At 39.6% G+C, this 23,488-nt stretch overlaps 1 protein-coding gene across 4 annotated transcripts in view; it reads left to right on the forward strand.

Annotated features, from left to right (window-relative positions):
* The window catches only part of npnta (nephronectin a), a 50,592-nt gene extending 31,978 nt beyond the window's left edge, over nt 1–18,614 (forward strand). For all 4 annotated transcript variants that reach the window (XM_044347056.1, XM_044347058.1, XM_044347059.1 and 1 more), the window contains 9 exons: nt 652–771; nt 2,097–2,216; nt 5,159–5,293; nt 6,697–6,819; nt 8,198–8,611; nt 13,728–13,817; nt 14,914–15,012; nt 16,498–16,757; nt 17,054–18,614. In XM_044347056.1, coding sequence (XP_044202991.1) covers nt 652–771; nt 2,097–2,216; nt 5,159–5,293; nt 6,697–6,819; nt 8,198–8,611; nt 13,728–13,817; nt 14,914–15,012; nt 16,498–16,757; nt 17,054–17,164 — 1,472 coding nt within the window. In that variant the 3' untranslated portion in view covers nt 17,165–18,614. The remainder of the gene's footprint in view (nt 1–651; nt 772–2,096; nt 2,217–5,158; nt 5,294–6,696; nt 6,820–8,197; nt 8,612–13,727; nt 13,818–14,913; nt 15,013–16,497; nt 16,758–17,053) is intronic.
* Nucleotides 18,615–23,488: the final 4,874 nt, after the last annotated feature.

Here is a 23,488-nt window from a genome sequence, read left to right on the forward strand (position 1 = left end):
ATCAATGGAATTCAGACATTAATAATGTTATTAGTTACAGTTGTGTTTGACTAGTCAGAATGTCTGATGTGAAAAAAGTGCAATGCCTTGAATTTGCATAAGCATTTGACAGGTGTTGAGCTCAGGGCATATTCCTTTCTCTCAGCAGCCCTCCCTACTCCGAACTCAGACAGCATAATTTTCTAGTAAGATTTTCATGGGCTGTTGTGGGTGTGATTTCTCCCTGCCTACATGAAAACACTGGAATTATATGTATCTATCAGAAAGTGCTGGATGGTGCAGCTACAACCTCATGAAGTTGTGGTGAGTCAGAAGGTATAATAACATCTTTTAACACGTGCAGGTAATGGGCAGGTTGACAGTTGACACTGGCTTCCTATTAAATCATCAAAGAGGGGGAGTTGCAGGCTTGTCAGAACATGGCAACACTTCCTTGAAGGCACTCCCACCACTTCCAAAACACACACACATTAACACATGCACAGACAGACGGACAGACACCTCAAGCTTACACCGAAATGGATGGGTGAAGTTTGACATGATTGACCTCTTCACCTCTGCCCTCTGACTAATTTCACCTCTGTGTCGGAGGGCCTCTCTCTCTCTCTCTCCATCCTGCAGTCTATTTATGCTGTCTCTCTCTGTCTGCAGACCTGAACGAGTGTGGGCTGAAGCCAAGGCCTTGTAAACACAGGTGCATGAACACATATGGGAGTTACAAGTGCTACTGCCTGAACGGCTACATGCTGATGCCTGATGGGACCTGTGGAAGTGAGTCTGTCTCTCACAACACACACACACACACATTTTTCTGTGATTGTACACACTGTTTGTATTGTTGTAGTAATGTGGAATCTCTCTGATGCTTTGTAGCCTCGATGTGCTACTGTGAAACCTCTCTTTACTTGACTACAAATGTATTCATCTGAATGCCTGCTCAAGGCAATACTAATGACATATGCTCTCTTTTATGAAACACATTCCCCTACTTGTGTGAGTACCTCTGACAGCAGCTACGCAATCCTTTGATAGACTGTTTTGATTAAAGCCCCATGTCGATCCGCTTCATTATAGCAGCTCTACGGTATGAGGGACCCCTGTGAGGAACCTAAAATGAGAAATATGAAAGAAACACAATCTTTAGACCCTCGAGTGAATGTGCAGTTCTTATTGGTTGCCCTGAGGTATTCCACAGCATGGGAGTTGATGCCTGTGCATGTCTCCCTGTAAATTCTGTTTCCCACCTGATAACTATTTTCTCTTGACGTTTCCACTTGAGGATGGCGTGACTCCCAGTACCTTTTTTTAATTAGTTCTTTTTTATTAGAAGAAAATTCATTTCTCCCCTTTTAAAGTCTGAATTGATCAGCACTTGAGGCAATCTCAATCTGTTCTAGGTATTGTTGTGTGATGATAGCATGATAGTGTTAAACACCTTGCCGCTCTTCTTCTCTCCCCGACTACTGCTTTGATCAATAGAGCACTGTAGCATTTAATCAGCCTGGCCTGCCTCAGTCATCAAACTGTACTCCAGGGTGCCTGCAGCAGCTGAAGTAGCAGTGGCAGCATGAGTCTTCATTTTTAATTTCCTTTTGAGGGTCCAAAGTTATCGAGAGAGGGTGAACAAAATCTATTCCATTATATTATTGTTTTGGAGGGTCTTGATCTGCCTGGCGTGGCTCAACAACAGGCGCTGCACACCAGCGCTTCGATAGGGTGGAGATGGATTATGAGTCTTTATGTGTGGGGAAGAATAAAAGTGAGTGAGGAAGGATTGAATGGGCTAAGGTTTGAGAACAGAGCAACTGCGCAGCACAGGAATCTAATAATGGCAGAGTGTGTGCTGTTCTGGTGTCTGCACCCCAGGGTCAACCTGGCTAATATCACAAAAGACAGCCGAGTGGCTTGGCTCTTATACATTGGCTGGAGGATAAAGATAAAGTCTGAGTGTGTATGCAACAAGGAAAGAAAGTGAGAGTGTGAGAGAGACAGAGAGAGAGAAAGAGAGAGAGAGGAGTACAAACTATTCTCTCTTTGTACTTGCTTGTGACACCAGCATGTGTTAATATGTGTTGTGTTTCCCTCGTGTCCATCAGACGCTCGCACTTGTGGCATGGCCAACTGCCAGTACGGCTGTGAGGTGCTGAAAGGAGAGGTCCGATGTCAGTGTCCGTCACCAGGGCTACAGCTGGCTCCGGATGGAAGAACCTGTGTGGGTACGTTGCAGTCTTTATATATCTCCACAGGCCTGAAAACTGAGCCTTATGTTACCACTCCCCTGCAGGAGCAACTCATGTAAAGCATCACAAATGAGAGCGTCGTTATTCTCAGCCTTTACATTTTCTGAGTGATAATCAAATGCAGCAATAAAGAAACCTTGGCACTGAAAATGACAAAACCTCTTATCAAGTGAAGCTGATATTCATCCAAAATATATACCAATACATCTTTTCTGCTTTGATAATGCACCCCAGCAGTTAAAACAATCCTTGTCCATCAAATGGTGACTTTATTCCACTTACCTCCTTCAGTTTTTACAGAAGAAATGTGATCAGGGGAAGGCCCCCCCTCCTCCTTCTTTCATTACCAGTTTTTGCCGTAGCTCCTCAGATGGGTAACTAACAGATGAATGGGGCCGGCTGAGGCAGTTAACCTGTGTCAGCTTTAAATACAGGCTGTTCCAGACTGGGCTGTTCCTGTTACGCTGCCTTATAGTCCCACTTAACTGAGGCTAGCTAATGGGGGGCGGATTTCTAAAACAGACGGACATCAATCATCAAGAAAGATGGAGGAGGGGAAGGAAAGGTTGCCTGCCACAGGTGTTACGACAGTTTAATGGAATGTTTCTGCATCCCTTTGGAAGCTGATACTTTATGGGGAGTTTTATGGAGAGTTTCTAATCATATTTATGGAGGTGATTCCTTCTAGTAAGCAGAGCCTCAGATAAGAGAGTTCACAGAGATGCAGAATTGTTACTCATAATTTTGTTGCTGTGAACTCTAATGTGCCACACATTTCTTTCCTTAAAAAAGTGAGCTGATGATTATTGAAATAAAATAACTTCTGGTTAAGCTATTTGTGAAAGTAAAGGATAGGTTCGCAATTTTTCAAGTCTGTCTGAAAACAACAGGTCCACCATACGAACACTGAAACAAGTTTTGCTCGCTGTAATCATTCTTCCTGCTAATAATGACCATTAAAAGATCCCCTCCTAATGCACTTACAATGTAAGTGATGGGGGACAAAATCCAAAGTCCTCATTTTGTGCAAAAATGTGTTTAAAATTTTATATGAAGCTAATATGAGGCTTCACCAGTCAGAGTCAAATCATGTGGCTACAAACTTTTCAATACAAAATTCAGTCTTTTTGTGTCCCTGGACAATTTTTCCCTGTTGAGCTGAGCTGGAAGAATAGTAGAAAAAGAAGAGAATTTGGTACTAAAAAGACTGAAAATTGAAAGATATTCACTTGATTTGACTAATCTGAACAGCTGAAGCTTCATATTAGCTTATTATTTATTTTAGCTTCATATTATTTCAGATAAACTTTTAAATACACAGAAGGAGGAATGTTGATTTTGCCCTCCATCACTTACACTGAAAGCACATTAGGAAGGGATCTCTTAATATCCAGTATTAAAAGGAAGAATGATCACAGCAAGCAAAACCTGTTTCAGTGTTCATTTTGGCAACTGACTATTGTTTTTTTAATACAGACTTGAAAAATTGTGAACCTATCCTATCCTTTACTTGTGCCAGGAATCCTATAAAAAGATTGTCTGATGATCCACTAGAAGGAAGTATTGGCTTGTTTTTGCACTGTGACACTGCAACAAAACCTCCGATTAATGACAAAGTTTATTGATTTTTGCATTGTTGCAGAAGTTTGGTATGATAAAGCTCCATATTTCAGTGCTGTCTCTCAAAGGAATTGCCTAATGTATCAGACAAGGTGTCAAGTAAAACACAATTTCAGAGCTTAACGCTAAATGGTAAAAAAATAAATAAAAATAAAAATAAATGGCTGCATTTATATAGGCCTATCGATTTTATACAAAGTGCTTTACAATGTTTCTGCTGCTCACTCACCCGTTCACACACACACTCACACATTGATGGCAGCAAGCTACCAAGCAGGGTGCTGGTGCAACCATCGGGAGCAATTCAGGGTTCAGTATATTGCCCGAGGACATTTCGACATGCGGAGAGGAGGAGTCAGGGATCAAACCACCGACCCTCTGATTAGTGGACGACCCGCTCTACCTCCTGAGCCACAGTCACCTGTTATCTGATATATAGTATATGTAATGTATATATGTAACTGTGAATATGGGTTTAAATCTGATGTTTAAAGATTTGCTGTCTTAAAACCCACATGCAAAAATTCATAAAGACTATCATTTGTAAACAGTATTATATTTTGTATAAAGAGTCAGCGACTGTAATCATGTGTGTATGTGTTGTGTGTGTGATGTAAAATATAATAATTCACCCTTGTCTTGTCAGTAGCTGCATAATGCAGCTGCAGCCTCTAACGGTTGGCCATTAAACAGCTCAACTGGTGCAGTCTGGGATTAAGTGCCTTGCTGATGAGATCCTCAACAGTAGTTGTTAAGGGATGAGAGAGCTCTGCCCACTTACTTCACTCGCTTGTTTTCCCTAGCTGGTCCAGGTGTTTCAGTGTTTTTAAGGTCCTTTTAAACAACTGTCTCTGTGGCACCAGGGTGCCTCAGCTGCATTATGCAGCAAATAAATTAATGATTTTAAGGCAGATGCTTTAGGCCTCTGTGTCTAAATATTAATGTCCACATGCCTGCAAAGGTGATCAACAGAGACACTTAGAATAGGGCGTTAAATAATAAAACAAGGTAATGTGCATTGTATTCTGCTCACTGCAGAATACATAATGTGCTTTGTTCATAAATGAATACTAACAAGGGAAGGTGAAAAACTCTTCTGGTATGAATAGATATGTTTGTTTAGTTGTGGATTAAATTGCCTTTTTTAATCTTGAAGTTTTTCATTGTGTTATTTTGAATGCATCATATGCTGTTTGTGACCAGCTCTAAAGGGGAACTTTAGTGAAAAAAGATGAATATATTATGTGTTAATCTGAATATTTCCTCATTGTAATAACTTGTATCTTCTTCCTCTACAGATGTGGATGAGTGTGCAGCAGGAATAGCAGTGTGTCCCAGGTTCAGAAAATGCATCAACACCTTTGGTAGCTACATCTGCAAGTGCCATGAAGGGTTTGACCTGCAATACATCAATGGGAAATACCAATGCATAGGTACCGTCACAAGGTCTCCTCTGTGAGGCTTTTACAAACAAAAGGTCATAGATGTGCTGAGGTGTTTTGACTAACAACCAAGGTATTTTTATTGATGCAGGTGTTGTTTGATGTTTGTGTACATCAGACACAGAGGGAGCAAGTTGAAGAAAACACATGTGTATGCATATAAAAATGCACATTAACATCTTCTTTTGTTTGTTTTTAACCACTGTAAACAAGTGTTGGAATGTAAGCAAGTATATTTCTTCAAATACTCAAGTACAATTTTGACAGATTTGTACTTCACTTGAGTATTTTCAATTTATGCTACTTTATACTTCAACTCCATACAAATCATATGATGCATTGTTATAGATAAAACTACTGAGAAGTATACAAAGTATTTGTCAACTTTAATCTGCTAGAACATTAAAACATTAATTAACTAATTATAATTTATAACTCATTAATAATAATAAACATCATATATATGGAATATCTGCATGATGAGTACTTTCACTTCTGATACTTATTCTGACGATAATATTTCGTCTTGTTCTTGATCTTACTGTATTCTTATGATGAGAATGTAAGATATGTATTTAAAATCAAAATCGATCAATAAAAAGTGGGTTGAGGCTGATTAGTCAAATCTGTAACTCAAAAGATGTACAGCCAGGTGTCACTATATTTTGAATCGAGTAATGACAGTAAATGCAAAGTAAAAGAAAAAGATCAACAAATAATTCAATTGAAAATATAATGAATCACATTTAAAATATGTGATTGAATTCTTTTGCTTTGCTGTTTCTAAGTTTCTGTAGTAAACAAAGAAAGTAATAAAGGTGGAACTGAAAACACTTTAAAATGCTCCAGATTTAATGAACTATCACCGAATCACTGAAAAAAAAACTAATTATAACTGCTTGTTCAGTTCTGTTATTAATCTTTACCCCAGCAGTGCACTTCAGCAAAATGCAACATCCTTATGAATAGCTGCCATCTAAAAAGTTGAATTAGCATTCTAAACAAATTCACATGCTTACCTTGAGTCTTAGCAGCACATGAAAAATACACATCTCCATCTTTATTTATTCCTTTTTTTTAAGACCAAACTTAAAAAAATCATTAAGCAGTGATAGTTAATGGATTCAGTGGCATTTGCTTCTAAAATATTTCAAAGACCTTGAAGCTCTGTATCGAGGGTTTTTACTGAACAACTCCCATAATGATTTTGCTCTGGCATTCAGAAGGATCACTTTAAATGCTTTTCACTAACAGTATGTATAACATAAACTTTGAGCACTCCTTGAAGTGGATGTGAAGCAGTTACCCTTTGCTATGCCAGTGTTATTTATGTCTGAAGCTTTTTACACTTGCACCCAGTCGCTGAATGTTGTTATGATTCTATTATCTTTCAGATGTGGATGAGTGCTCTTTAGGTCAGAGCCACTGCAGCAACTTCGCCACCTGCTACAACACGCCAGGCTCATACAAGTGCAAATGCAAAGATGGCTACAGGGGGATGGGCCATGACTGCAAACGTAAGAAATGAGAACAAAACCCTGGCCCTGATATTCAAAAAGGGACAGGGCCTCACATTTTTCTTTTCTTTGCCTGTGTTTTTTTAAAAAGGTAGGAAAGCAAAAGGAAGAGGGAGGAACAGCTTTGTAAGTAAAGAGCAGGGACTGAAATTCCTTTCTTTGTAATGGCTGTCAGTCATTACTTAAATCACCCTGCTCCCTTATCACATGTGCCCAGAATGAGCCTTGAGTCCATTTTTGACATCTGGCCATTTTAATCAGGCAAAAAGAGGAGTTGTTGTCAATTGTGAAATAGTTCTTTTCCTGGTAGTTTGTCTCATTCCGCTTGCTGACACACAGCTCATTAGTCTGTGCGTCTGCAGTTTTTTTTTTTTTTTTTTTTTTTTTTACAGCTGTTCAGTGGACAAGTCATTTATTCTCTACAGTTATTTAATCATCTAACAGACACAACTGGTGTAGCAGTCCATAGAGCAGAGAGAATGCCTCCTGGCGTAGTGCACTGCAAATACTTCACCTTGTTGCCTGCACAAAAGGTGTGAGCCACAAGTGCTCTGGGAGTCGAGTTGCAATATCCTATTCGTGTATCACATATCAAAGTCGCCTGCAACCTGAGAAGGCAATAACTGAGTTCAAACCACTTGCCTTTGTCCACTCTCATTCCTCACTCATGAAACCCTTATGAAGCCCACCACCACACCACCCCGCCACTCCAGCCACCCCTGAACTCTGTCTCTGCTCCTGACATGAAGAATGTGTGGTGGAACAAAGGAAAAGGAGGTGTAACTCTGATGACATCAGCAAAGCGAGGGTGATCTCCGGGGCACAGCAGCCTGTTTGAGCGCACAGATCATTCTGCGCACACAGAACAGCTTTAGCCTGATGCTGTGAGGCCTCTGGCTATGAGCACACAAAGAATTTCTAATCAGGATGAGCACATGAATGGATAAAAAGCCACATATATATAAGCAATATGGATTTCACAAAAGGAGAAATTCAATGAACCTGGGGTGTCTTTATGGTTTGCTTTTTGATGGGAAATGTCAGGTGACCATAAAGCCATCTCTGTTTCTGTTTCTCCCAATGAGAAAATATGTCCAAACTTTTCCTGAAAATGACTGAATGTGAACTTGCAAGATGTTGACTTTATGTGCTGCTTTTCTAAATGTGAGCTTTTGATTCAGTGAAATTTGAGGCACCCAATTTGTTTTAGGATGCTAACATTTAGTTAATAGATATGAAGAGAGAACTCAGTAGATGAAAGAAATCCCTCCTCTGCAAAAGTCAGGCTAATCATTGCAGTTAGATGGCAATTCTTTGCCTCATTAACTCTTAAGTGTTCATATTTCAGTGCTCCATCTGCATTCTCTTATTATTTCAGCCATTCCTAAGGTGGTTATTGACCCCCCGAGACCAGGCAAACTGCCTCCAAATCATCACAACTACATCCCCGACTTAGATCAGAGGAGGACCACTACCACTGTCCGCCCCCCTCTGACTCCAAGGAGAATCTTCCCCGTTATCCCCAAATCAACAACCGCTAGAACAACAACAACCACAACCACGACCGAAGCACCTCTGCCTCCAAAAAGGGTCACTCCACCTCCAGGCAGGCCAGCAGTTCCCACCCAGAAGCCTTTTGTCCCCACCAGGAGGCCACCAATACCAACGCGCAAGCCCTACGTCCCACCGAGGCCAGTGGCTCCCACCAGACGGCCCCCGCCGCCACCACCGGTCACCCCTGTGGACAACACCATCCAGAAGGAGGTCACCAAACAGAGAGGGGATGTCCACAGTAAGAACTAGATTTTTCTTTTATTCTATATTATTTTTACATTTTACATACAGTAATTGACATAATATCATTATTTCAAGTTTACACAAGTATACATGATCAGGGTTTGAGTTAGTGAGTGCTTTTTAACTGGACACACAAGAAATTATAGGCCAGTAAACAGATATTATTAATGTATCTAAACCCCTTTAAACCTGCATTAATTGATTTGATAGCACAAAGCTATAAATGCAACAATAATAGTACAAATAATACATTTAAATTAAAGTACTTATTAAGTAAAAGTTAAAGTTGATATGGTGAACCTTTTAGCAAACAGTTGCCTATTAACACATCCAATAGATATGGAGCAACATTAGCGTTCATTTGGAATTGTGTTTCTGGTCATCTGGCAAATTTATCTCCAATATTCACTTTTTAGTTCTGTTTTGGTTTGAACCAACTCCTGAGGGACATATCAGCCTCTTTAGCTGCTGAATGCTCCATTACAAGTATGGTCACCAGCTAGTCACTGATGCCGGTAAGAGCATTGAGAGGGAACAGTTAAGTTTCTTGCTGTAAAACCAAAACAATGAGCTGAGAGACGCTAAAACGCTCTGGGGATACTGCTGAGTCAAGTGATATTTCTTAATGGGTTCAATACTACTGAGTGATGACTTTCACAGTCCTTTGTTGGTGTAAAAAAATTGATTAGTGCAGCTCTACCATCTCAAAAAGCATTATTAATAAGTTGTTCTACTGTGCCAGTACAGTACTGTATACAGTATATGTTAAAAAGACCTGTTGGTTGCAATAGAAGGTTCAAATCTCTGTGCTTTAATGTTTGACGGTGAGGTGAATCTTTTGTTTACCTCTAGGTCACAAATTGCAACTTTAAAGGGCTCATAACCATTCATCTTCATCAGTTCCTTGACAGGGTTTCACTAAGCACATTGGAGAAAATTTGCATATTTCTTCATCTGAATTCTGAAATCTTATGCTTATTATGAAACGTGTCAGACCTAATTCACATTTTGGCAAACCAGGAGTGATGTTTCTCTGACAGATGATGTGTTTTATCATATTCATTTTATATTCAAACACATTAACTCGTAGATGTAACTTATCTTGGCTGTCAGTTTCACATGTGTACACACTTAACAGCCAACCACATGACAGATTTAAGTGCTTAACACTTGGCAAGAAGCTTGTAGATAGTTTATGATGTAAAATTGTTGAACTCAAAGGATAAAAGTCATGAAAAGTCAAGTCAAACTTGTTGTAAATCAAGGTAAATTTTTAAATTAAATTTATAGTTAACAAAATATGTAATTCAGTATCAGATTTGTTAACAAACACCAGAGCATCACTCGCTGTAAAGCATAATCTCTTCATAGATGAGAATTTTAGATGATAAATGTGTAAATCAGGCTATATCCTCCCTCACATTATGATATGCAGATTGTGAAGAAATAATGCCCGTTTTCACCAGATGACAAATTAGTCTCACTAATTGCAGTTGAGCGCTCAATGTTAAAGTAAGAATATTTTCCTCTCAGAGTAATTATGCTTTTGGCTTCAGTTAACAAACACAAACTGGTGCTATGCCAGATTGTTGTTTATCCACATGTCACACAGTGCTCTCTGCCAAGCATGTACGTATCTTTGACACCAATTATGTTCAAACTGCATCATCAGTCTTTGTTGCAGTTTGACATTCTCGATCAAAACCAAATAATAGAATTTAATTCAAATAACAATGAGAGGTGGTTGAGATTGTTTCTTTTCATTTTAACAAAGAAGGTAATCACTGCAATCATCAGCTGCTTTCTTTCTCACAATGTTAAATCCATGCACCTTTTCAAAATGGTAAATTGTTTCTTAATGACATGAAATTAGGGCCCTGGTCACAATCTGCGTTTTTTTTTTTTTGTTTTTTTTTTACCTAATTGATGATTTTTCTGCAGGTAAACACTTTTTATGACAGTATTCAGTTCCCTGCATCATTCATTTTTAACTTTTTGCCACAGATCTTCATAACATACAACAAAAGTGTAGAAACTACTCAAACAAGCAACAGAAAATGAAAATTATTCGACTGTAAAAAGTGTGATTGATTGCTTGCTTTTTTTGTGTGTGTGTGTGTGTCGTTCTCACTTGTTGGTGCCGCAAAAGTGAGTGTTTACCAAAACCTAACATTAATCTCCTTTTACATAGTAATGTCTGGTGAGATGCAATGGCAAAGTACAGGATAGGAGGTGGGATACTGCGGTTCCTACTCACCTTGCCAGATGGCATCACATAATTAGAAAAAGGAAAAGAGGAGAGAAGATTACATTAACACCTGTCTGCGCTGCTTGAGGGAGACATCAATCTAATCGCTCGCACCACGGCAGAGCAGTTCGAGAAATCAGGGCTTCCTGAGGACGGTTTGAATAAGAGGAGAGAGGGAGGGAGGAGACACACCACTGAGCGATCATTCAAATAATTAGACGGAAATAGGAATCATTTGAATAAGAGCCTCATGTCATGAGGAACACCTCATCTGTGCCGCTTGTGCAGGTGTGTACACTCAACTAATTACAGAGCGTTGTATTTTCCTTCCGGTTTGCACCTGCGCAATCAACATGCTGTTCAGAGAAAAACTTGTACCTCCAACCTTTTATTGTTTTCAGATCAGTTAAAAGTGCTCCTTCACTTTCTTGCCATGAAATAGATGAGAAGATTGATACCACTCTCATGTCTGAGGGTGGTATCTCTTTGTCCCCAACAATAAAACATATAAGCATATTTCCCAAATGTAGACATATTATTTCTCTTTAAAGGAGTTCATGCTCAACCAGCTGAGGCCAGTAAAACCCTTTCAATATCCTTTGGATTATGTCAAAAAGGCAGCTCCATAAGAGTTGGCATTTGGAGATTCAAAGTTTTCACCCATGGAAGTGATATAAATATGATGATTTAATAATATGTCCACAAAAGGAAAGAAATGAAAAATAATTAAATATGCTTTTTCCTCCAGCACTAAAACAGACTGGGAAAAGAAAGCCGATTGGTTGTGATCTTGTTTGCTCAACATTTTGGCAGAATGAAAATCCCCCCTGAGCAGCCTTTACTGACCTCCCAAGTATTCAGATGGAATGAACCACACAAAGCCAAGAAGTGAAATAACAAGGGTGGCCAATGGAGCAACTTTTGGTATTAAGTGTTTCAACACAGTTGTTGAACAAATAGCCTATGTTTTTTTTAAAGGGTCAATTCACCCAAATTACAAACATAACCCTAGTGGTATCTAGCCATGCATTATGGTTTGATGTATTAAGGTTTTGAGATATCTTACTTCTTCTAGTACCCCAATAAAGTGGAGGTGAATAGGATTTTCTTTGTGGTGCTCAAAGCATTAATAGCATGCAATCGAAAAACCCAAGCAATTTGTCTTTGCAGAAACAGTGTCCCAGTTGCCTGCGATAATCCTCTGACCTTGTTGTGAGAGGTTTTCGTTTAAACTACTTTCTGCTGAAGAAAAATGTCAAGTGAAAACTGTTGATATTCAGGTTTGTGGACTAAAGTAACCAGGACATTGTTTCTGGAAAGACACCTGGCTGCTGAGTTTTTCAAATCTACACTTTTTTATATTTTGAGCAGCACAAATGAAACTCGACTCAGCTCCATTGTAATGGGGTTGGGGTAGAGAGAATTTGGGTATGTCTTTATATTTTTATATGGAATATCAGATATTTTTTGTCATTTGAGTGAACTGATCCTGTGACAAACAAAACAGCAGGAGAGAATTTATTTTAGTCTTTTTGGTTTTATTTCATATTACTGTTTTGATGTTTTTGACAGTTTTCTTGGTCTATATTTTTAAGTTGATTTAATCTATGGTTTCATTTTGTGGGTATTGATTTATTGCGCTTTGGTGATTAGCATTGGTTGATTAGCATGGGAGCACTGTGATTTTCATGTTTTTATGGATAAATAAGTTGAACCTCTGAACCTTTTAAAACAAATATATCATTTTCTGTAATACTACACAGGTTATTTCCCAGAATTTGAGTTGGTTGGAAAATGTTTGATGCTCTAAACATGTTCACAAGCGTCTTCACAGCTATTTTATAGTTGACGTCACTGTCACAGCTCAAGTTACTGTTCCCTTAATCGGCATCACTTTATATATCCGCTCAATGACCGGATGCAAGATTTATAGATAGGGTGGCGGGGGGTACGTTCCTTAAAAGCTCAGTCACACACAAACACAGACACACACATACAGCAGAGACTCGGATGCCTGGGATTGCTGGAGAGCCTGGTATGAGTGTGACCTCCTCACTCAGATTCCTTCGACTGTCGGACTACATCGCAGTCTGCCAGGTGCCATGACCCAGTGTGGGGATGGGGCCCTTTCAGTGCTCAGACTGATTGGTGGGGGCACATGTCGGGGACTCTGGGGGGCTGACAGTTCATGTGCAGGTTACAGAGCATTCATGGCATAGGAGCAAGAATCCGCCTGAGATGCTGGGAATAGTTTTATTGATAGTTTGTCTCATTAAATTTCACTGACTTGTCTCATCTGTAAACGATGCTACATACTAAAATGAAGATGTTTATAAAGATTTTACATTTTTTGACATTTCCATTTACAATTTTAGTTTTAAAAGGGTCAAAGGATCTTGTACTACACAATAGTTGTCTGTACAAGTAAAAAGAACAACTTTGTATGCTTCACTCGTCAGTCGACCTTTAATAAGACAGTGTGGCCTATAGTATTTTGGGCAGTGTGACCCCATTGGAGAAGGAAAAATGCTATTTCAGGACTGGCTGTGTATGTGTATGTAGCTCCAGCTTGTTTAGCTGCAACATTTACACAATTAGATTAACCATCGCCCTTTTCCTCTTCATGTTTGACTTTTGCCTCGTGGTGTTTCTGCAGGTTTTCACAGGTTTTCTGGTTACATTCGTCAAGGTAGTGTTGTTAAATGTGCATGTTCTGGTTATGCAGGCTTTAAACCTTGACACTGATTCATCCTTGTAGAGTCCAGATTTCCGATAATGAAACAAAGCCACAAGCAGGGATGTCAGTCAACAAACATAATACCTTTGTTAATCCTTTATCTAAACCTCTCACCTCTCTCTTCAGTCCCTCGGAACCACGACCATAACACCGTCCTTGGGATCGACTTTGACATTGAGCTTGGCAACACAGCAGATGAAGCCAAGGATGACCCAGGTAAACAACACACATATGACAGAGACAATCAGCAGCAGCCCTGCTCATTGCAATCTGCAGAGCTCAAATGATGACAGACGAGCCACATTTGCCATGGGCAAAATGAAACTGACAGTCAACTCCTACCGTGCTGCTGCTGAGGCAAAGATTTTATAGTGACCAGATGTGTTTTGATAGGCCTTCACCAGGAGGTGACACATGACATCTGGCCGTATCTGCTTAAATAATGGCTCACTGCCCAGAACGTACTTCCAGACTTTTCCACTTTTCACATTATGCTGCTTGATTGCTTGATTGCTTGAATGATTAATTGATTGTTTGGAAGTACATCAGTGCTGTGCTCATAAGTTCCACTGTCCTCAACGTAGAGTTCCCGTAACAACAATAAGAAAATTGCTTTTCTGAAGAGGCAGCATTTTATCTGTCATATTTGGTCGATGTGATTTATTGATGTCAATGGTATGCAGATTAAATTGCCTAATGATTTAGTTACGTGTTTATTTTGGTTCACAGTGCGTCATTTGCTATGCAGTGTCAAGAGAGAGGGCGTTTTCATTGGCTCAGAAAATGAAATGCAAAGTGTTTTTCAGAAATCCTATTTCAGGGACAAAATGATGGATGTCATTCTTATCTCTGAGCCAATTTGTACAGCAATGCATGGATGATATGGCAGTTATTTTGCCTACATTTGCGTAATTTTATTGTCTAGGCATCATCACTAGAAAATAAATCATCAGTCACTGAATATTATGACTCTCTGTAACCATAATGTATTTCATTATGTTGTATGTCATATATACAATAGACTATATATTTATATATTTGTGATTTTTTTTGGATAAACGCTTTTCTTCTAGCAATTCATGTAGGTGTATTTCCACTTGATTTTTTTCCTCAATGCATCATCCCTTCAGAGATTACAACATTACAACAAATGTTTACACTTCATTGTATCATCATGTTCATAAGAAGGACCTTTAACACTCCTCTTGCTCCCACTAAAGTTAGAGGCACACAGCAGGGCTCATGTGAAGCATAACAGAGAGCAGACAGTGTGTCATCCACTTATCTGAAAAGTGTGTTTTATTCTCTTCAGAGTCAGGGTATCTGAGCTGCTCCTTTGATGATGGTCTTTGTGGCTGGATCAGGGACAAAGATGGAGACCTGCACTGGGAGACGACGCCTGATCCATCAGGTAATTGAGGAGCAAGAGTCAACCATTCTGACTCACAAACTTTAATAAGGAAAATTGTTTATTTTACAATCAGTAAAGGGAAATGAGAATAGCTGCACACACACACACACACACACACAGTCACACAACCTAAACGGCTCCATTTCGTTCTACTCAATTACAGGTCAAGATGAAAATTACTTGAGGGAAGTAGTTTGTCTTTTCTGCAGATTAGTGCTTTGCTCTACAAAGCGATGCAAATGAGAAGTGGATTACGCGACCAGTCAGTGATACCTGTGGCTCACATTAAATGGAAACACGACACTGTTTTTCTTGGGGTTCAGACAAGGAGAGGACGTGGTGAATTATGTTGAGAGGACTTGGTAGACGGGGTGTGAAGACTAAACAGCACAGCATACTGGCACTGTTCAAGCGACACTAACTACATCTGGCTTCCTCTGCCAACTGGCTCAGCCTTGTAGTTACTAGGGTGCTTACAGAAAATCAGACTGAGGCCTCATTTTAGCCAAATTTGTGCTCACTTATTAGAGCAAATAAAGATTTTTGCCAAGACCTTTAAGGTCCCAGGAAAATTATATACAATAAATCACCAGCTAAGCCCTGACTAAGAGTAATTCCAATTAAGAGGCGATGTTTCAATTTACAGTAGCCTGTAGTCAATATGTTAGTTCAGAACATAATGTCTTATTTATGGATATATGGGTCCACCCACTTTTACCACATCTTCAGTGTGTTGTGAAGCATGTAGCTTTTTTACTGTTCAATCACTTTAACTCCTTTTGATAGACAGCTACTGGCAAACACTCATGGCTGCGAGAGCATTGGCACAGATTTGGAGGGGCTCATAACTTATGCAGAAAGCCTCAATGGCATACAGATTCTTATTGCACCCCCTGTGGTTAACACAAGCCCTACATGGATCTGCTAGATAAGCAAAATATATCAGCATTAATCAGCCAATACCCAGAAGCACTTTCATCTTTAAATTTTTAAAAGTATCACTGACTAATACATGAATTATTTTTTTAAAAAAAATTGATTTACCACTGCCAACTGGCTTTATTTTGAGGTTAAGAAACACAAGTGGGTCAAATCTATTTCAATTGTCTCTTTTCCACTGTCTCTTATTGCATCTCTTCCATTATTTCTTTAACTGGATTCAACATTTTGTTTGTTCGTTGATCTCTTGGAAATTGTAATGAGTATTTGTGACCAATTTCTGACATTCCATTAACTAAACTATTGATCAAAATAGGCCAGTTGTTAATTGCAGCTCTATTAATATGTATTAATCATACTCATAGCATACAGACGGGTGAGTGGAGATGGCAAATAATATTGAACAATCATAAAAGAAATTCCATAAAATTTTACTACAGTTACTTTTTAGGGGGTAAAATCCGGAAAATTGATAACATTTATGTACAAATTAAATTTATTTTAATGTCATTAATTGACTGTAATACTCTTCACTTGGCTCCCCAGGTGGGCGGTACCTCACCATTCCCGAAGTGGGAAACAAGAGGACTGGAAGAGGGGCCCGTCTGGTCCTCCCACTGACCCCGCCCTGGAACGACGGCAATCTCTGTCTGTCGTTCCGGCACAAGCTGGCAGGCCACCATGTGGGTATGCTGCAAGTGTTTGTGAAGAAGGGAAAGCAGTACAGTCCAGCAGTCTGGGGAAGAACTGGTGGAAATGGCTGGAGGCACACCCAAATAACATTATGGGGAACAGGCCTGGAAAGTGTAAGTATAACAATAAACATGTCAAAGAAGTTCACTCATACAGCAGCTGTGAATTTTAAATGATTGTTGCTACAGACATTTTTTGACAGTAGTGAAGAGAAAACATTGTATTCCTGTTCATAAAAAATAAATCAAAGCAGTAGTCTGCATTTCAAAAGAGTGGATCTGTAATATTTAAGATTGACGTACGCTTTGAGTGAAAAAAATGCAGTAAGTCTTCTTTCATCATAAAGTAGCATGTGATGATTCTTCCTCTATGGTAGTACCTCATTGTGCACTGTGTTGCTGTCCACCAGGTGATCCTGAAGGGGGAGCGTGGGCGAGGCAGGAGCGGAGAGATGGCTGTGGATGACATCAGCCTGAGGAAAGGCTCCTGCACAGAGGAGCACAATCTGAGGAGACTCTGACTGATAGAACAGAGAAAGGCAGAAAGAAAACAGGAGGGAAAATCATCTCAAAGAGAAGTGACTCTGTTGTGACTCCCCCTCACTCTGCCTTGGCTCTCGCTGACCGCCCCCTCCCTCCTCCCCCACACCCCCAACGCATCCCCCAGCCATCCTGTGAACAATATCCAACAAATTGTGCGTCTGCAGAACAGTGGGTATCTCTTTCCTGACTGTCCATGAATAAACAGACTAAACCGAATCTCATGGGCGTATCCAAGCAGCACGCCCTCGTCTCCTCAGCCTCCCTCTCACTCCATCACCTTGTTACTCTGAAACCTGCATGTACCTACTTACCATGGAAATGTCCTCCACCTAACACAGCCCTGGCAGCCCTCCAGCCATACCGCTGAGAGGCCCGCACTCACTTCATTTCTTCCTGGAGAGAGGATCGTTCCCTCACTATGGAGTCTGCTTTTGCCTTGCTTTGATCCTTAACCACAAGCCATTGCTTTTTATTTGCTTGACATTAAAACATGTGGCCAGAGGTGGTGCATTTTGTGACTGCTGTGATCAGCAAAATATCAGAGGTTATATGCATTTCTTTCAGGATTAGAGATTTAAAGAAAAATATAAAGACAAATTGTATTTGTCATCATTTTTTTCCTAATCCGAATTATTTCAAATCTGATGAAGACCCACAGCATAAAACCAGAGAGCCAGTTTAGTCCCGCTTTTGTTGATCTGATCTGAGTTTTTGGTATTGCTACTGTTCTATAGCACAGTTTTGACTGAAACAGCACAGCTCATCTTTTGTTATCACAGTATTTCGAAGATCTGCTCGGTAGAAGAGAGCTTAAAATTTGAGCACCTTTTCTACCCTGATCTCTTATTGAAGCCTCCTAAAGTTGTTTAGACACTTCACAATCATGTTTTTCAGATACTTGAAATGTGTCAAACAGAATCAGTGTATGATTTTTGACACTTGCAAATCAACAGTTACTTTCTATTATACAGTACAGTTATGTGCTTTGTTATATTAAGTGCAGTTTGTTATAAAAGATACCAACAACTTTTTAGGCTTTCACAAATTGTATTATTGTAAATGTAGTTGTGTGTACATACTCGAAAGATCCATCCCATTTGTTGTGTGGTTTATACGTTATGTGAATTTATATATGAATATTAATTGGATTTCAAAATGGTTGGTATTTCAACTTTTCATTGAACATCATGTATACAGGTGGAAACCTTGTTTAGTTCAAGGCTGTGTTTAAAGTGCACAAAATGTGTGTGTCCATGTGTTATGGTATAAAGCTCTGTCTGTAACCTGCAAAGCACATAGTTGCATATTGTATGCTGTGATAATGAAGGGCATCGGCTGGAATTTTAAGGTTTTCTGTATGCATGGGTGCATTCACCATATTCAGATTTATGCAGACCAGTATGTAAATAAAAATACATTTGACTGATATGTATTTGACACAAAGCATGTCATTTTCTTATCATATTACATGTCAGTATTACAGTGTTTCAGTGAACTCTGAAGCTAAGGAAACACACAGGCACAGAAGGAGTCAACACATCTGTGATATATTTTGGAGGTCATTCAATGCCTTGACTGTCAACAGTAAAAATCAATAACAGGTACCGGGGGATGTTGACAACATTGCCTCCCTCCTACAGTATGTTATTACTTGAGCAGTACAGTAGTACATTAATTACATTACTGTTGTAATGCACATATCATTACAAGTGCATTATAGGGAGTCTAGGAAGGAAAAAAATCAATAGCATAGACAGCTTAAAGGATAGGTGCATCTGAAAACAATAGTCAGATGCCCACATGTACACTTAAAGACGTTCGCTCGCTGTAATCATTCTTCCTGCTAATAATGACCATTAAAAAATACCCTCCTAATGTGCTTTAAATTTAAGTGATAGGGGACAAAATCCACAGTCCTTGTTTTGAGCTAAAATGTATTTAAAAGTTTATCTGATCATAATGTGAGGCTTCAGCAGTCTCACTTTGTCAAATCTAGTGGCTATCTAGTGTTACAGACTTTTCAATACAAAATTCACCCTTTTAGTTTCATTGACAGTGTTTCCCTGTCGAGCTGAGGTAGAAGTATAGTAGAAAAAGGAAGGAACGTGGTACTAAAAAGCCTGTAACTTTGAAAGACATTTGTTTAATTTGACTAACGTGGACAACTGAAGCTTCATATTAGCTTCAGATAAACCTTGAAATGCATTTTTGTACAAAAGGAGGACCCCCATCACTTACATTGAAAGCACTTTAGTAATGGATCTTTTAATATCCAGTATTAACAAGAGGCATGATTAAAGCAAGCAAAATCTGTTTCATTGTTCATCTGGGCACCTGACTATTGTTTTAAGACAGACTTGAAAGACTGTAAACTTGTCCTTTAATTTAAATCAGCAGGAAACAAACATGACTCAAGAGTATTTATTGAGTTAAAAGAAAGAAACATGACAGGACAATACAGTCTGCTTAGATTTTTGTCTGACAAAAATCTAAGCAGACTTAGATTTTTGTCTGACAAAAATAGCTAGCTTGCTTGAGAAGTAGAATTTATTTTGAAAGGTAACCACTTGTGTGCCACTGTAGAGGTCCCAGTATTGTTTGTATTGTACTGTTTTGTATGTGTGCACACATAATCGCCATGAGCACAAGGGCATCAACAGCAAGTGGGGCCATAAAAGATGTTCCAATAAAAGAAGACAGCAGCGATCTGATTCTAACAATTCAGATTTCATTACTTTGAACAAAAGCCTTAGACAATATAGATGGGAAATGCAGTCAACATGTATACAGTAGAGTGAAAACTCAAAAGGATATCTTTATTATAATGATGCCCCAAAATTATTTTCCTATATTGGGGCTGGATGAAATGATCAAAGTATGAATTCACAATGTTTTTCAGATTTTTGTCAGTAATATCATACAATTGTGTTTGATATACATGATTCCTTGAACTCCAATTACTGCCGCATCCAAAAGAGGAAGTTCACAAACTGTGTCCTCTCATCAGTTTGTTTACTCTTTACAGGCTGCTGTGCTTTATTGGGAGAACTTATGATCAGAATATTAATCAAGTTTTAGATTCAAGATATCTTTTATGAAAACTGAATAATTTAATATTTCAGGATTAGAAATGGACAAATCCTCCAAAAAAGATATTTTTTCAAAACAGTGTATATGTCAGCAACAGAAGACCTTGTTAAATTATATGCAAATTAAACGATTAAAGGATCAGGTCAAATGAATTAATTTGAAGATGCAGAATTATTTTGTGGGAAATTAAATGAGCAAATTACCATGGAGAGCACAGCAATTTTCAGGGGGCAGAGGCAAACACAAATGTGTGCATTTTCCTCTCTGTGGTTTCCCAGTCATCTCTAGAAGGCTAGCAAAGTCATGCATTTCCTCTTTCATACACACAAAGTGACAAAACACCTTTTCAGTTTATACAGAATCAAGTGATTCAGCCTCTGGCTGGAGTAAATGAGGGTGAAAGACCTTCCTAGTGTCTGTTACACTTGTTCCACGGAAACAATAAATTTGTGCTAATGGCCCATTAATGAGTGTCATAAGAGATAATAAATGATGTTAAGTTAAATTACATTTAAGTTAAATGTAAGGTAATATTCACAGAGCGAAACAGCTGCGGTGTCCTTCATCAGAGAGCAGGCATGAGGACAAGGCAGAGAAGAACCACAAATGTTACTTTTAAAACTCAGTTTGTTGGAGTTTTCTGGACTTACTTAATTAGCATTTGAATATTATATTACTAAGTGCTCAGTGTTACATCAAATTGATAATATGATAATGGTGATAATGATAATGTTTTTATCATCATTATTATTATCATCATCATTATTGATATAAATCTCAGGTACTTACACATTTATTTTCATTTACCACCAGACAACACACACAACAATACATAGACATTTCATTTTCAGGCCATGACCTGCACAGAACCTGCTCACTCAACAACCCATTTATTTAACTATTTGTTTCCTTATATATTTATATAATTATTACTTATTTATTTATCTATCTATCTTTATTCATGATATTTATTATATTATGTTTCATTTATTTCTTCACCCAGTCTAAAACCAAGCATTGCTTTGAATGATGAGACCACCTCAGACCAGGCCCTGGCAGCTACGGGGGCTCAGAGGATTGGTTTGGGACAGCTTGATGTCCGACGGCCTAATCGCTACTTAACCCACTTTCAAATAGAAAGTTGCTCCTCAGAACCAAATGAACAGAGCCCTCCTGTAGGCATGGAGGCTGTTCTAGAGGGTATCTGACCTACAACAGGCTAGTAACCTCCTATGGGCCTGGGGGCGGCCTAAAGCAGGAGAGAACAAGGAAGGGGGAGGAGGAGAGGAAGGGGAGTTCTGACCAACAACCAAACAAAATATATATAAACTTAACACAAAAAGTAAGGAAATTTGTGTTTTGTAGATTATTTCTTTGTTGTAACAATGCTTCTTGGCAATAAATCTTATACCGTTGGAAAGCCTGTTTATTTCCCTTTTAAATGGTGCCACATTTATAAGGAACATGCATTTGTGGGATGAGCAGCAGAGCTGAGTATGTGGGTTGCGCCCATGAAAAATTTGCCAAATCTTCTTTGCCAATGCCAAACAGCTTATTCTGCCATTGAATCTCGTTTGGTGTTTGGTGGATTGGATGATTGAAGTTTGAAGAAACAAAACATATTGGCAATTTAACAATTTATTCATTTAACAAACAGGAGCCCCAGTAGTGTGTGGAAGAACCATACACAGCCACAACAGCCTGGAACCTCCTCCTCATGCTGGTCACCAGCCTGGTCACACACTGCTTGGGATGGCATCCCATTCTTCAACCAGCATTTGTCGCATATCAGCCAACGTGGTTGTGTTAGTCACTCTGGCACAAACAGCACGCCCAAGCTGATTCCACAAGTGTTCAATGGGGTTGAGGTCAGGACTTCTGGCAGGCCATTCCATCCTCTCCACTCCCAAATTCTGGAGGTAGTCTCTGATAAACCCCGCTCTGTGGGGGCAAGCGTTGCCATCTTCAAGGATAGAGTTCGGTCCCAGACTGTGGAGATATGGGATTGCCACTGGTTGCAGAATCTCATCTCGATATCTCTCTGCATTGAGATTGCCTCCAATAATGACAAGCCTCATTTTTCCAGTGAGGGAGATGCCGCCCCACACCATCACACTGCCTCCACCAAAAGATGTTACTCTATTGGTGCAGCAATCAGCATAGCATTCTCCGCGTTTTCTCCACACTTTGATCCTATGATCCAACTGCCGTAGGCAGAATCTGGACTCATCACTGAACATAACGTTCCTCCACATTTTCAGGTTTCAGTGCACGTGTTGCAGACACCAGCACAAACAGGCCTGAGGGTGAAGGGCAGTCATGGCAGGCCTCCTGACAGCCCTATGAGACTGGAGATTGGCTGCGTGCAGTCTGTTCCAGATTGTCTGGGCAGAGAGCCGTCGTCCTGCAAACCTTGACTGCAAATCTGTAGAAGACAGCCTAAGTGCTGACAAGGTGAGGAAACAGTCTTCTTAGGGTGTTGTCATCTTGGGACGCCCATGTCGCGGCCTGTCTCTGACAACCCCCGTTATATGGAACTTGGCCTTCACATTGGAGATACTAGGGCTCACTCCAAATAATGCTGCAACTTGGTTTTGCGGAACACCAGCTTGAAGTTGCCCTATCGCACGGGCCCTATCCAGATCATTCAAATGTGGCATGCCGATTCTTGGAGCAGACACCTTCTGACCACTGTAGCAGGGCCCATGCTCACAGGTGCTGCCAATCAGGTGCCTGAAGGGGGTATCAGAAGCTCAAAACAAGAGTCAATAGCAACAGCAAAATAAGCTGTATGAGAAGATTTGGCAAATTTTTCATGTGTGCAACCCACATACTCTGCTGCTCATCCCACAAATGCATGTTCCTTACAAATGTGGCACCATTTAAAAGGGAAATAAACAGGCTTTCCAGTGATATAAGATTTATTGCCAAGAAGCATTGTTACAACAAAGAAATAATCTACCAAACACCAATTTCCTTTCCTTTTGTGCTAAGTTTATATAAAAAAAAAAGAAAGAAAAAGAAAATTCTGCCCTGGCACAGCTGTCCTGACCCATCATGCTTTCACCCTGGCACCTCTTTGGGGGGAGGGCGGGGAGGGTTATTGTCTGGTTCTGTTGCTTTTCTCTTTGGGCATAACGTATATGAATCTTTACTACAGATGTACACAAGAGCTCAGATTCCTCTGCTGGGAGATCAGCCTTCACAGTTGC

The sequence above is a fragment of the Thunnus albacares genome, chromosome 3 (genome assembly GCF_914725855.1).
Source record: "Thunnus albacares chromosome 3, fThuAlb1.1, whole genome shotgun sequence".
Classification (NCBI taxonomy): Eukaryota; Metazoa; Chordata; class Actinopteri; order Scombriformes; family Scombridae; genus Thunnus; species Thunnus albacares.